General features: G+C 41.8%; 1 protein-coding gene and 1 long non-coding RNA gene across 2 annotated transcripts; one reads left to right on the forward strand and one right to left on the reverse strand.

Moving 5' to 3' along the window:
* Positions 1–1067: 1067 nt before the first annotated feature.
* Positions 1068–13723, reverse strand: LOC140996000 (polyunsaturated fatty acid lipoxygenase ALOX15B-like). Its single transcript, XM_073466194.1, has 14 exons — positions 13580–13723; positions 13156–13360; positions 12899–12980; positions 11816–11938; positions 11586–11686; positions 11151–11317; positions 8670–8813; positions 8035–8238; positions 7834–7920; positions 7550–7719; positions 6551–6672; positions 4883–4983; positions 1713–1883; positions 1068–1556 (listed from the first exon to the last, which is right to left on the reverse strand). The coding sequence occupies exons 1-14, from the start codon at positions 13721–13723 to the stop codon at positions 1377–1379; spliced, it is 2001 nt and encodes a 666-aa protein (XP_073322295.1). The 3' UTR covers positions 1068–1376.
* On the forward strand, positions 9598–10018 carry LOC140996006 (uncharacterized). The gene is made up of 3 exons (XR_012178792.1): positions 9598–9640; positions 9717–9868; positions 9947–10018. It is a non-coding gene; the product is annotated as an uncharacterized lncRNA (long non-coding RNA).
* Positions 13724–15390: the final 1667 nt, after the last annotated feature.

Below are 15390 nucleotides of genomic sequence, written 5' to 3' on the forward strand. Positions count from 1 at the left end.
TGTACTCTTTATGATCTAAATCCCCATCTTGCCTTCAAAGAACAGAAACATATTTCAAACATATTGTAAGGCTTCAACGATTAATCGATCAATTGACTAGTTGTTCACTGTTACATTAATCGCTAACTGCTTTCTATAATCGATTAATTTGAGTAATTTTTCAAGAAAAAAAAAATTAAATTCTCTGATTCCAGTTTCTTAAATGTGAATATTTCACATTACAAGAATGACAACTTTTGGAAAGATTGGGAGGAATTTTTACAACAAATCAGGAAGCTTGATCCCCAGAGTCTACTGGAAGGATTAACTGCTCAAGATGTAAATGGCAGGAGTCTCACTCTATGCGCTTTACTCTGATCCAACCTCGAACCCAGATTGAAATGTTTTCAAAAAATTGAAGCGATATAGTGGAAAGAAATCAGTTTTGTTTCATATCATGGATAAAAATGGCAGCTTGGAGATGGATCTAAAATCACTTAAAACAGATAGATCAAGAGAGGGTTTCTTTTAAAGGGGGTGCCAGTGGCATGTTTGAAATTTAAGGGGGAAATACCAGCAGACAAAGAGCAGTTAATAATGTCTTATATATCTAGAAATACAGCTTTTAAAAACCTGAAGAGCAGGTAGATCATTTTGAAGTGCAACAGTGCGTCCAGAACAAACTTCTCAATGCAGCAGCTTCATGTTATGAAATTAATTATGAGCCGAATTCTTCTTTTTTTATATAGAGGAAATACACCCAACAGATGTTTTGAATCATTTCTTTATTATTATCATAGTATTATGAGTTTCTATAGCGAGTGTATAAGGGCAGACAGGTGTTTTACAGAAACAACTGACTCATGGAGCACAGGACCATGGAGACAACATCTCTTTCTCTGGTGACATGAAACTCTTTTCTTCCATTAAGCAAAGTATTTTCTGTGTGATAAGCAGAACTTTTAACATGGTTAGATGTTTTCTCTTCCTTTCAGAAGAGTATTTAACTCTATTTTAACATACAGATATAACAACATATAGTAAATTCATCGCAGCACAGGTCCCTACAATTATTTAAACTTCATTGTGACAATAAGTCATGAGGCACAGTTTACTTCTAAATGTTACAATCATAATGCAAAATAATATCTTTCACCCAGTAATTTAGTTTGATCAGATGCCCTGCATATTCATTGATAAAATAAGAGTTATGATGTTGATTAGGATTTAAAAGAGCACAGTTAAATAAAGTAGGCTGTATAAAAAGAGAAAAGTTCAGCATACAATGATCACGTGCTGAAGTATCAGTTAAAAACAGAACATGCACATCCTTTCTCACTTTTGTTAATGTGAACCTGACTGTTGCCCACCGCTGAGGAGCTCACACCATCCGATACTCAAAGGGCCACACTATTTTCTACCTCTGTTGGATTCAAGTATGTGTATGGGACTTCCAGACTCTCGTTTCTGACTTCGATGTGTGTTTTGAGCACTTTAAGCCTTCCTTGATATTCCTTTATCAGCTTGCGGGGAATCTTCTCAGTAAAATGCTCCTCTGGATAGTCGCCAAGAGGGACCTGGCGAGATCAATCACACATTTAAAGTGGAAATGAGCAGGATGTTTGCAGTGGCTCAAAAGTGGTATTTTGGCTGTGATGATATAAAGACCTACTTTATACAACTTGAATATGAATAGCAATTTATGTCATTTTTAATGAAGTCTTGGCACTTACAAAGTCAGTGGACTGCTTGCTGAGTAGCCACACGGTGCCCATTCCATGAACTGTTGCGTTGACATCAGGGAACGTCTCCAGTATCGTGGCCTCGTGTGATTTCCCTTTACTGGTTGGTGGGGGAAGTTGCAGGGAGATGGGACTGTTGGGCATCCAGCCACCATAGTCATACTGCAATGAATGATTCACATATGACTGATGAAAGAGACTATATTATGCTTTCTGGATTTTCCCTTTCCTTTAGTGTTTTAAGCAGCTTTTTTTTTTACATGTAAAATGTCTGCAAAGTTACAAACCTAAATTCCACGCCAAAGGGAGCCACTCTCCAGTAGCTCCGCCCATATTTTATACATCTAATGACTTCCACCAACTGAGGATATCAGGAGAGGATTTACCTATTTTTGGCAGGAATGTGATGAAAATGTTCCACCAATGACTGGAAGCCTATTGAATTATGTGTGCATATTGTCACACTGCGGTGAGGGGTGTCTCGGTTTTTTGTCTTGTGAATTTCATGTTTTATTTTGAAAAGTAACTCTCCTCTCGTTTCAGGTCACTTGCCCTTCCTCATGTGTCACCGGTCTGACGTCTCCCCGATCCCTGATTGTTTCCACCTGTTTCCCATTACTCTCTTGTGTCTTATAGTCCGCGTCTCCCTTTGTTCTGTGCCAGAGTATCTCGTTCTTTTGTGTACCTCCAGCCCATGACCACAGACCTTGCCTTGTTCCATGCCAAGTGCTTCCACGTTTGTATTCTTGTTTCCTTATTTCCTGTTAGGAAGAGGGATTTTTTGTTGTAATTTTGTCAGGGCAGTTTTGAAGCTAGTTTAATTTTGTAGGCGTTTTTCTTCCCTCTATTGGAGTGTTTTTTTGTTTCATAGTTTTTTTCAGCTTAGTCGTAGCGTAGTATTATTTTTATAGCCTTTGTACCTTCCTCTGTTGGAGCGTTTTTTGTTGTTAAGTTTTATAGTTCTTATCTTCGTCAGAGTAGAGTAGTTCTCAGCCTTTTCTTTTCCTCCCTTTGGAGTGATTTTCTGTTGTGTTTTGTTTTTGTGTTAATTCTGGATTCCTGTTTTGCCAGGTACTTGAGAGTCAATAGCCTATTTTGTTGTCACTCTGTCTTAAGAGCCGATAAGTGAAATTTCAGAATAAAAGCCTGCTTGAACTGTTCTCGCTCTGCATCTGAGTCCTCTTTCCAGCCCAGGCCTGACACATATATAACTCCCGGACTGCATTAGTAACTTCACAAGCTCAAGGCTGTATGAACTTCAGAATATGGTCTGCATTTTCAGCGAGGGTCAGTAACAGCACAAGCTCAGGAGTAGATTGATACCAAACTTAAAAAAAATAGGTTTTGCTATGTGTTATGTCATTTTACTGTTAAATTTCTATGTAGTATTTGCCTGTTAATTAGGCAATAGCATGGTGCTCTGACAATGTTGCTATTCTGGGGCACAACGACGTTAGACTAATATTGGAATATTCAGGGACAGTCAAGAGAAACTATGTGGACATAAGGCCTCATCTGAAGCCAACTAAATAATTAGAGTAGTCAGCTAGTTTTAGCTTTGTGGTTATCTGATGCCCATTTTGCCACTGCATCCTCAGTGGTATGTGTGTTGCTGTTACGTGTAAAATTACTTAATAGACATGCCCTGAAGTAAACATTACAGCTACCTGTGAAAAAGAAATGGTCAAACTGCAGGAATTTATTAGCTTGCTACAGTAAAACTATACAAAGATTATTACAAAGCTGTAACATTTAGTGGCCAGCTGGGTAGTGAGGCTGAGGCTAATACGGATCAGATTCCTACTCTATCATGTGGCAAAGTTTTTTTGTTCAGAAGCGATCGTTGTAGTGATATTCACGGTAGAAATGCAGCTAGCTGGAAGCTTAAAACACCAGCAACGTCGACCACAAACATGGCAAGCAGTGTTGGTTCGGGAGGGAGAATACAGGTAGTGCGGCAATGGACAGTATGAGACAAATAATGTGTTTTTTTTAAATACAGCATATAAGCCTGTTCTTGTATGCACCTTAAATAAATGTGTGAACCTGTACATGAGCATAATATGTCCTCTTAATACTTTTTGAAGTGTAGCATTATGATCATGCTGCAGCAAAATGTATTTTTTAAAGATCCCTGTTTTTAGTCATGTTAGCAGTGCAGCCTCTACGTTATCTTAGCAACCAGGCCTACTGGATGTACCGTCATCATGGTCCCCAGAGGATGAACTCTGTGATCCCCTAAATTTTCCTCTAGTGCACCATGAGGTTCACACTTACATTGGTGAATGAATGAAACGGAAACTTTCAGCCTGATTGCCTTTGAATTTGTTTCCAACATTCATCTTTCCCTCAGGATGAACTGTGATAACATTGGTGATCCTCTGACTTTTAATCAGATCATAATATTTATTTGTAAAATAAGATTGTAGTAAACACCATGCCTGCAAAAAAATCATTTCTATGAGTAGGTTAGCATTTGTTGCAATTAGCTCAAAGCACCTCTGTGTCAAAGTGTGACCTGTCTGATTTCACTGTGTTATTGTTGTTCCTAATATACCGTAATTAATGTTGCTTCAGAACAATAATTTCTGATTACGAAAGTCTGCATTTTGAGCAAGTTGTTGTGGCTTCATAGTTGAGTGCAGGACTCTTGCCCAGGAGACTGGGGTTTGTGTCCCGACTGAAGCATATTACTATACTATAGTCACTTACTATTTTTAAGGTAAGTTCACTTATATTTCTGTCTTTATTTAGTTTTCTGTCATTGTTTGGTTAGGCAGCACAATTAGCCTACATGGTTAGGTTTAGGAAAACATGGTTTAGCTTAAAATACACCCTTTTAACACATGTTTTTTTCCTCAAATTGCAAAGCTGTCACATAACAAAAATGTTGTTGATTGGTTAGTTGTCATGGAGCAACATTAAGCATGATGTTCAAGTAACAACAGTAACAGAGCGCTATCAGATTGTGCAGAATATACTGCCTCAGGTAGCATGGCTGTAGACTTCAAGACTCGCTTACAATACATATACATATAAAAGTAACATTTTTTTTTTTTTTTTGGCCAGAATTCATTATTTTCGTTCCAGGTTAGAGAAAACTGCAAAAGCTTATCAATCAATTTCACAAAAAGAGCATGGAAACAGAAAAGATCATTCACCTGTCCAGAGTTGACCGCTGCGTGCCGTGCTGAGCAGGTGAAGATCACCATGGTGACAAACTTGACCAACTCGGCCACAGTAGCAAAGTGATGAGGAATTCCTGAGAATTATACAGAAAAAAACTTCATTACTTAATGATGTCTAGATATTTAAATTGAAGTTTGATTTATGCTTGCATTATGATAATAAAATGGTTCATTGATGTGTCACCTTACCCCCCTGAAGAATCACCACCTTACCATGGTGGAGGGGTTTGTGTGCCCCTGTGATCTTGGGAGCGATGTTGTCGGGGGCAGTAGCTCCTGGTAGGGCCAAGACAAGTTGGTCTCAGGGGAGGGACTGGACTAGGAGTAATTCAATAAGACCCTATGATTCGGCAGACACAGGGACAGAGTATCTCGCCCGGTACGGGCACACTGGGGCCCCCTCCTTGAGCCAGACCTGGAAGGGAAGCTTGCCAGCAAGCGTCTGGGGCTCAGCCGGGCTCAGCCCGAAACAGCAAAGTGGGAAAAGGACCCTCTTGGCTCACCACCCACAGGGGAGAGAAATGGGGTCGGCAATAGTGCATTGTGTATTGGGCGACAGGTGGGGATACTTACAAGCCACCGGCTTAGTGCAATGGTGTTGGAGTTCTCGCCTCTATGCGATTGAGGGTTGCTGGGGGGAAGGCTCTGACTTTAGTTTGTGCTTATGCAGCGAACAGGAGTTCAGATTACCTGGCCTTCTTGGAGTCATTCGGTGGCGTCCTAGAATGGGCTCCATCTGGGGACTCTATAGTTCTTCTTTGGGACTTAAACGCTCACGTGGGCAACAATGGGGAAACCTGGAGGACGGTGGTTGGGAGGAATGGCCGGCCTGATCTGAACCTGAGTGATGCTTTGTTATTGGACTTTTGCACTAGTCATGGATTGGCCACAACAAAAACTATGTTCGAGCATAAGGTGGTTCGTAAGTGTACTTGGTACCAGGCCATCTTAGGCGAAAGATTGATGATCAACTTTGTGATGTTATCAGACCTGCGGCAATATGTCTTGGACACACAGATGAAGAGAGGAGCAGAGCTGTCTACTGATCACCACCTGGTGGTGAGTTGGATCAGATGGCGGGAGAAGCTGCAGGAATGACCATACAAGTAGTGATGGTGAACTGGGAACATCTGGTGAAGGCCACAATCCATTGGTCCCGGGGGAGGTTGGGGACATGTAATCCAAATGGGCCATGTTCAAAGCTGCCATTGTAGTGTCAGCTGCTAGGAGCTGTGGTCAAAAGGTCACTGGTACCTGTCCTGGTGACAATCTAAGAGGCCATCAAACTAAAGAAGAAGATCGGGCTTAATTGGCCCAGGGGTATCCTGAAGTAGCAGACAGGTACCAGGAGGCCTGAAGGGCTGCAGCTTTGATGGTCGCTGAAGCAAAAACTCAGGTGTGGGAGGAGTCGGGGAGGACTTTCGGTTGGCCACAAGGAAGTTCTGGTAAACCATCCAGCGACTCAGAAAGGGAAGGCTGGGTTTCGGGAGGAGAACTGCTGACCTACAGCAGGCATTGCGTGTCGAATGGAGCCTTTTCAAGTTGTTCAGGTATTTGACTAGGATAAGCGGACGACGATGGATGGATGGCTTGATGTACACATTTATCACCATTTGGGTTAAGCTTGTCTTTAAAGTTTACCTGCGTTTGCTTGGGAGAGGAAGCCATGTTCAAAAATGTCCGAAATCCACTTCTGCAGTTCAGAGTCTTGTTGGACATCATCGTCATTCTTGTAGTAGTAGCTGAGCACTCCCTGCACAAACCTTTAAGAAATGTGGATAAGTTCTTTAAAATACATTCCTAGTTGACTTATACATTTGTATATGCGCTGCAGAAGTAAGACACTTTTTTGTTGTTAATGGACATCTCTTTCAATTGAAAGAGTTACATGTGGTTTTAGAGTTACATGTTGTAACTATTTCTTGGTAAACTTCAGCAAGGCAAAGTGACTTCTTGGAATGTCTTGGTTCACTGGGAGTTGACATTCTGTTGTGTTTTTCTGAAGTTCTGAACTTTCTAATATTTTGACCACACCGTTATACCATATATTAGTTTAGCTTGGTTTACCTAATAAACTGCCAACTGAGTGCCACAGGGACCCAATAAGCTTTCATCAGTAGGGCTGACCGAAATCTTATAAAACTTCTACCGTTGCTATGGTAGTTGACATCCAAATCAGTATTTGAATGCCTGCTTAAAGCACCATCTGATTGGTTACACGCCATGTAAAAGCATATCACCACTGAAGGCTACCATGCCACAGAGACTGGGGCAGCTCTGGGACGAGCGGAGCTGCGTATTGTAGGGAAGGCAACAGAATTGCCGAAGTTGTAATAAATGTCACAATCTTATGATTTACTTCCATGATGAAAAACACGCCCAGTGTCACATTTACACCACTGAAAATGCCTGGAATCATAGCCTACAGGATTTCATTCAAAGTGCTTCAGCACTCATCTGTCTTGCCTATGTTTTTAGTGCAACTCTGCAGATTGGTGCAACAACTTGCAACTCTTGGCAGCACCGTCAGCTGCTCAGGGATGCCTCTCTCAGTGGTTGTTGTGGTCTGGCCCTTGAACATCAAACATTTAGCACCAAGATCAAATAAATTAGAAACATTATGCATAATGGAAACGGTACTTGTGGATTATATCCCAATGCTGGAGTCCATCATCCCTGTAGTAGAAGTTTGGCACATCCTGCAGGCCACGCTCAGTAATGTCATCTGGTAAACAGAGTGAGCTGTAGGTAATCGAGGACATGGATTTCTTCAGGATTGTGAACATACCCTCTCCACCAGACGCTGCATACTAGGGAATAGTCAAATATGTGAGGAAAACAGTTAGCGACAAATACTGTAGATGATATTCAAAATAAAGAAATGTTTACGTAATGGTCTACTGGACAGGTTGTTCATTTCGTACGTGTGTGAAAACTCCAATCTCAGATATCAGAAGACGCCGAGCCAAGATGTTGATCTGCAGAGTGTAACGAGTGTGAGGTATGAGGAGCTGAGGGAGAGAAGGAACTTTGTCATTGACAATATTACTTGTCAAGAAAGTCAAATAGTGAAATAGACTAAATAATTAAACTAAAGTAGGTTCAGTAATCTTCTTCGCAGTTACCTTGTACAGAGGATGCACCATGGGTAAGTTGCGCAGCAGTGACACTGCAAACACTTCAGCCAGCAGGTGAGCATGCAGCAGGTGAACACTGAGTTCATGCACGTTGAAATCTGCACTTCTCACAAAGATCTTGGCAATCAACCAGTCATACTCAGAATCAGTAGGAAAGAAGATGGGATTGTCATCTGCTGGAGTCTGCTTCAGCTGCAGGAGAAGGAAGGGGGAAGTGGTTCATTCAGTCCATTCGATCCATCACCAGGACTGGTCAATAATGTCTTAGATTGTTCTTGTATGTTTGACTATTTACTACAGGTTTGTTATGCTTGGCAGCTTTGTCTTTTCAGTCTGTTACCCTATTCATCCCTTAGGGAGAAATTCATAATTTCTTCAATGTTTGTGTGTCATGTAAATATAATTGACTTGTGTTTGAGGAGAAAATGTTTTTACATGGCTCGGGCTCAAGCAGGAAGAAATAAACTGCCTTTCTTAGCAGAGCGAATTTATAGCTGCCATCAACTTTCAGCAAGGTGGATGCTTCTGTTGCAGGGGAATTTATGAACGTCTGACAGTTTGAATAATATCAATACTCACAGCTAACAGCTTTATTATTGGCTATATGTGACTGCTATTCTCACCTGAATTGCAATTGGCATCAGCTGATTGTGAGGTGTTTTTTGCAAGAGGACCAGGGGAGCCATCAGGTACTGCTTCTTCCCGTTGATGGTGTTTGCTTCCACTCCATCCAAAAGTTTGTAGTCCACCAGGAATATGTTGCCTTTCTGTTGGAAATATTAGTGAGGATAAGAAATAATTTGACTCAAATGCATACAGCATACCTGCCAACTGTGGGCTGTCACAGTTCGCTGTAAAAGAAATGTACAAAAAAGTGATCAACAGTCAACATCTTACATTTACATCACATAAAATATCGTTCAATTGAATTTTGCTCCTACACATAAAGCATCTTTAAAATAAATGTCATGAATTCTTAAAGCCTTTTATGTGTTTCTGTATGCTGCTTCTTCTGTCACAATGAAGTTAAAAGGACCATAGACTTGTGTGATGATCTGCAGGGAGGGTTTTTCATGCCTGCAGCCTGTGTGTGCTTGTTGCACATTTCTGAGGAATAAATACGGGAAAACACAATCACAAACACCAGTGACTCTAATTCTAATAGATTGTCGTGTTTTCTTGTCAGATTGTAGATCGTTAACCCGTCACGGAGCAACATGCGGTGGAGCGCTTTGGACAGCCCAGTTGGCCACCAAAAGGAAGCAGGCAATGCTCCTGCCTCTTGCACTAGTGAGACAGGACACAAATATCAAAAAAGTGGAAAGTCTTGCAACAAGTTAAGTGAAATTTGGAAGTGTAGGGATTGAGCGAGGCTGGGGACGAGTTACAAATGCCAGTGTGACCGGGTGAGTCATCTCCCCCCTGATCACTGCATGGCGCTGTGGCAGCCTGGCGCAGGTTAATGGGGGGACGGCACTGTTAGGTGATTAAAACAGCTGTGTTGGTCGACATTTTCCCTCTCTGCTCCTGCTGTGCGGTGCGTCCGGTGAGCTGGCCGGCGTGCTTGTTTGTGTCTTCCCGTCGTATCATTAAGGTAGGAATTCTGCGTATTTGCTGGTTTGTGTTTGCTGTTATTGGGCCTGAGACCTCATCCTTTCGCTCCGTTGCAGTGTTGGAGCAACGGCGAGCTGGTGGAGCGGCGCTGTGTGTGTGATTGGGACAGGTGTGTTTGGTCGCTGTTTCCCCTCTCTGCCTCTGCTGTGCGGCGCGTTCGGTGAGCGGGCTGGCGTGCATGCCCGAGTCTCCCCGTCATATCACTAAGGTAAGCATGCCGTGTTGGTTATTGTTTGGTGTTTTACTTTTATTGGCCCTGGGGCTTCATCCTCCCGCTCCGTTGCAGTGCTCGGAGCGGCGGTGAGCCGGAGGGAGCGAGCGGTTCTGGTGGGCGCGTGTTGGGTGCAGTAGGGCTCAGAGGTAGGCTGCTCTGGTTGTCTGCTGTTGCAGTTTTACATCACTGCGCTAGTTGTGACACTGTCTCTCTCTTGCTTTACAGCGGGGCGCTGTAACCAGCGGCCCCCACTCTCCTAGTTCTGCACACTATCCTGCGTCCTGGTGTGTTCCGGTCATCGGCCACCGTGATGTTTGCTGCTGTTTTGTTTGGCTCGATTACATGGTTTTGATTAAATGAGTGTTGTTGCCGACGATAGTGACCTCGGAGACATTTAACAATTTATTTCTTTTTTTCTTGTTTTCCTTTTTTTTTTTCTTTTTTTGTGGGGGGGCGGGTTTGATAATTGTTTAATAGTTTTCCTCTAATTTGTATTTGAATATTTTAAGAAGACTTTATTATGTTTAATTTGGTTTTGTATTATAAATAATTAATTGTTTTGGTGTATGTGAGGTCAGCTAGACCGCGGCCATCCTAATTTTCCCTTTCTCCCTGTGGACAGGTGCTGTAGTCCAGCGCGGCGGCCCAATCCCTGGTGGTGGCTTCTTCACGTTTCCATTGCGTGTGTGGGCAGTGTCACGGGTGATATTATTTTCTTGGTTTGTTTCTCCTTCCCCTTGGTTTGGTTTAGGGTCGCCGTGGCTGGCCCAGCCCTGTCCATTCCCCTTTCTTTGGCCCAGTCTTTTAGTGAATGTGAAATATTTTGGCAACTATTGAAGTTTTATAGAAACAATATTGTGACAATAAATATTTATTTTTTTTCGATACCTGAACTCTCCCCTGTGGTGATTCGAGCCTGCGTGACCTTTTTCATTTTTATAAAAGAACAGTAACTACTTCCTGGGGCGAAACTCCCCAGGTGGCGTTGTTGGCAACCACTCACCACTACTCACCACTCCACCTCGCCACACCAGGCAGGGATGTTTGCACATGCTCATCTTTGCCTCTGTGTTGGGTTGCCAGGTACCAGGAAATGCGGGAGAAAGGGCTATAAATAGGGAGACTCCCAAGCGTAATCCTCCTGTCTCCTTCAACTTAGATTCTCCAGGGGTAAACACCATGTCATCATTGAGAGGAAAGTTTCTGGGCAGGGCGGTAAACTGTAAACTCAAAACATGACTCTAATACTAGGATCAGTCAAGGTCAAGACAATTACCTCCATTTCTTCTTTCAAGCTAGACTGACCATGGAGGAAGACCATGTCATCAGTGACAGGAAAGTTACTGGGCAAGGCGGTGCAACGTCTGATCAACATGGGGTTGACTCCATTTAGGAATTGGTAGCCGAAAAAAGCGTCATCCTTCCAATGTTCGTGAACATACTCTGGAAAAAAGGGATTAACCACATCGAGTTTCATCCTTGCTTTAACAATGTTATTAGCTTATGTGACTACTGCATGAGAAACAGAACAATTGTAAACAATGTGTTACACAAAAATCAGAGTCAGACATGATTGAACACTATAACTTATAAAACATTTTTTAGGACGCTTAATACAATACAGTTTAAAATCTGAATAAATACAGTTGAATGTATACTATTACACGTACAGTATCGAGTCTTCCATTAAGCTACCATGACAGTACAGTACCTGAAATTGGAGTTCTGTGCCAGAACACCTTATTGAGATGATACATATCTGTCCACTGCTTCTTGCAATTAGCCAACCCCTCTAGTTTCAGCTCAATCATCCTGGAATATAAAAGCAAATAGAGACTTAATTGTTATACATTAAATAGTTTTTTATAAACAGGTCAGGAGACAGTTCCAGGTGCATAGTTATATAGATTGATATCTGACAGAATTATCTGAGGACTTCACCCTGTGATTGCAGTAAAGGCAAACTGTATAGTCTTGGTGAAGGAGAAGCAGACCTCAGGAGGCAGAGAACAAGGGTCTTTTGCCTTAATGCAGTGGGGCATTCCCTCCATATACACATCCCAGCTGGGAAAAAACAAAGAGTAAAGTGGAACAGTTACATAACAGTGCATCTGCATTTTCAATTTAGAGTATGCATGCATTATATACTTGACATGTTTTCATGTATTCAGTATTAAAAATTATACATCAGAGCTTGCAGAAAGGTGCAGAATAAAAGTATCTCTTTCCCTTATAAACATTATTACGACTGTGAATTAATAATTTTACAGTGTTTGTCAGGTCATTATTGTTTTGTTTATCAGGTTGGTTCCAGCTTCTAACAAGGTTTGTCAGCCAATAGTATAACGCCGTTGATATTATGTGGTATCTGTATTTCGTCAGCATCAGAGCCCTTGAGTAGAGAGAATCGCAACAACTGTAGTTCAAAATGCCAGTTGTCATGTGACTCATGGAGACTCCAGATTGTTCCAGGAAGTTGTAAGTGGGCAATTTAAATGCATGAAACAGAAACAGACCTTCGGTGTTTGGCAGTTAATAGTTAGGAGTTAATACAGGAGTTATTGATTGATTAATTTACAGTACTGGGCTGCTAGTATTCGCAGCTAACTTTAGGGAACTATTGAGAGGCTCCACGATCCGCTATTACTTTAAAAAAATGGTGCATTGAAGTAAACGGAGATGACGCGACTCTCTCTACTCAAGGGCTCTGGTCACTATCAAGAGTCTTGGTAGTTGCCAGTTTGAGGCAAAAAACTTTGATTTCTATACTGATTTCTGCAATATGCATCCAGTATACCATGCTGCCCTTATGTTAGCTAGCAATAGTGACATTAACATTAGCTAGCGATGTTTGATGGAATGCCGAATTTAGTGTTATCACACCTTTAATAAACCCTTTCAGATAATTGTCAGATGGTTTATGATTTATCATCACATATCATCGACCAAAGGTGGGGGAGGTTTGGATGCATGTTAGTTTTGGGGTGCATAAAACTGTAATGTGTACAAATTCTGAATTCTCACCAATAGTCTTCCTCTCGCTGCTTCAGCTCCTGCTGTCGACTGTACCTGCCAAGATGATTGTTGTCTTTGAAGACTGTCAGAGCTTAAAGAAACAACCACAAGAAAGTTTAAACTTGTTGATATACAGTGTGGTGGCATGATTTAACTCCTTTTAATGTCCTTACAATCTAGCTTTCAGCACTTCTCTTTCTTGAATTCTTCATTAGGTTGAACAGCGTACACGATTACAGAATGTCAGACAGAACATTTCAACAAACCTTTTCCCTCTCTGAAGCAGTGCACATCGCTGTCAGTGATCCAGCGGTAGATGGGAAAGGTGTAGGTGTCTCCCTCAGGGGATTTTACATCCACCTTGGCAGGGAACCAGGCGTCTTCAGGGAAAAGTGGGAGACACTTTTTGTCTAGCTCTATTAGAACCAGCTTTCCGATGGAGACAGGGCAGGTCACAGTAATACGAGTTACCTAAAGTGAAGACGGAAACTGTTTGAAAACATCAAGGTAATGATAGTGTATTTGGTTTCCTTTGGCATTTGCACCATAGGTTGAAGAGTTGCTGCAGCACATATGAGTCTGAGTTGGTGAGCTTCTCTAAACTGGTATTAAATGTGCCTTTGTATGATCTCATATTGGCAGAATTGACAAAGTGTTTTATACATTTAGAGAAGGATATTTGAGACTTACTGCTCCTTTGATGAAGGATAAAGGCCCTTCGGCCCACGTGCGGCAGCTCTCCCCACCTGTGCCCACCAGCTTAATGTAGACATTGTTAATAGTGCTGGCAAAGGCCCGATTTTCAGTGAATACGGTCACTTCATAATTCACCATTTTCATTCTGGAAAGCAGAAGAATCCTGGTGGATGGAGAATAATAACCATTGTCAGCACTGATTAGTTTAATTGTCATTATATATGAACCTGACGGCAAAACCCCCCCAAAACTTTCATATACTGACATCATAGCATATAATGTGAAGATGGTCTTTTTTTCATTTAGTCCAGGTGTTACAAAGTGAAATTATTTCATAAAGCATCTCTCATCTGTTAATGAGTTCATTTGATGAACGGCTCTTTTGATTAAAACAAATCACCACTGATTCAGTCAGGAGTGTTCAGTCAGTACCAATAAGTCAACTGTGCTGAGAATCAGCTGCCCAAGTTGATTCTCCTGTCATGGAAAAAAGTTAAGATCTTTTACATATACACAATCTGTTTGATTGAAGTTACATAAAAAAATCAAGTTGAAGCAGTATTGCTGAGGTAAATTCTACTGAAAGCAACTTTATCTGTAACTCTCCATACTCCATATCTGACCAACCAAATGTTTGTTTTCATAGTTTTAGTGGATCAATCCAAGGTTGTTCATACAAGCTCCAGTCTGTGTGTGGCATTTCCTGATAAAAGTTATCATCTGGCATCTTAAAAGTTTGTTCTGACTTTTATAAAGTGTGGGCACTACTGCACTGCGAGTGTTTCAGTTTAACAGTGTTTCAGACTCGTTGAACGAGTGAACATGTTAACTGGTGACTTTTGGCTGAACGCATCTGTGGTTACCAGGGACAGAAACTAGCTTGCTTGGAGTTGTAGAGCTGAGATGACAAAATTATAGCAACGCCAATAGCTTCTCTTTGTATTAACAGTAGCTGTATCGAGATAACCTCCATAAAATACTATTCAGTGAACGCTAACTAGCTCACGTTTTATGTAGCTATAAGTTAAGCTGTGCATGTCCTGGTGTCACATTAACTAGCTTAGTACTAAATCACGTTTCAGTGCTCTGATTTGATGTAGGTCTATCTAATTGCATCCAGAAGCATTCTGTTCTGCACTCACTGATAACATCCCATGGAAATCGAAAATGACCTGAGAGATTCCAGACTAATTTGCATTTGCGAATTGGTCTGGTGATGCCCGGCTATGCCATAATAGGGATAATTGATCAAACAGCTGAGGGACTGCCAGGTACAATTCTTTTCAACATGGCACAGATAGTTCTCTACGCTGCGGATCACAAAAGCAGTGATTTTGGACCTGGCCAGTGTCAGCTCACAGAGGTCCATTCAGCGAAGTCCTTGGCCAAGATCAGGGACGGTGGGTAATGTAGGCTTGAGAAGGCTGGCTGAGACATCTTGCGTGTGCAATGTGACAGCTGCATGCTGAACTGCTGCGGCTCACACATTTGTTTGTCCACACAGATAGTGTTGCTGCTGCATCACTGCTACTGCAGCACTGCTACTGCAATCGCTACCTACATGGAGTTTTGCTATGTAGATAGGGCTACATGATAAACACCTACAGCTTTTAGTTTTGCTGCTTAAATGTACCACGATTTGCTGCAATGTTTTAAAGAAACTCCCGTACCTCCAGAACTCTGTTGCTCGCCTGCTTACCCACTCCCTCTCCTGTGACAACATCACCCCCTCCTCCAGACCCTCTACCAGCTCCCAGCCCCACAATGGATCCAATTCAAAATCCTTCTCCTCACTCACAAAGTCA

Source organism: Pagrus major, chromosome 1, assembly GCF_040436345.1.
Source record: "Pagrus major chromosome 1, Pma_NU_1.0".
NCBI classification, from domain to species: Eukaryota; Metazoa; Chordata; class Actinopteri; order Spariformes; family Sparidae; genus Pagrus; species Pagrus major.

Coding starts and splice junctions, on each gene's coding strand:
- LOC140996000 (XM_073466194.1), bottom strand. CDS start 13,723: ATGGTGAATTATGAAGTGACCGTATTCACTGAAAATCGGGCCTTTGCC. Junction 8,814..11,150: donor GCTTGAAAGAAGAAATGGAG/GTAATTGTCTTG, acceptor TATTTCCAACAG/AAAGGCAACATATTCCTGGT. Junction 7,720..7,833: donor AGATTGGAGTTTTCACACAC/GTACGAAATGAA, acceptor ACTATTCCCTAG/TATGCAGCGTCTGGTGGAGA.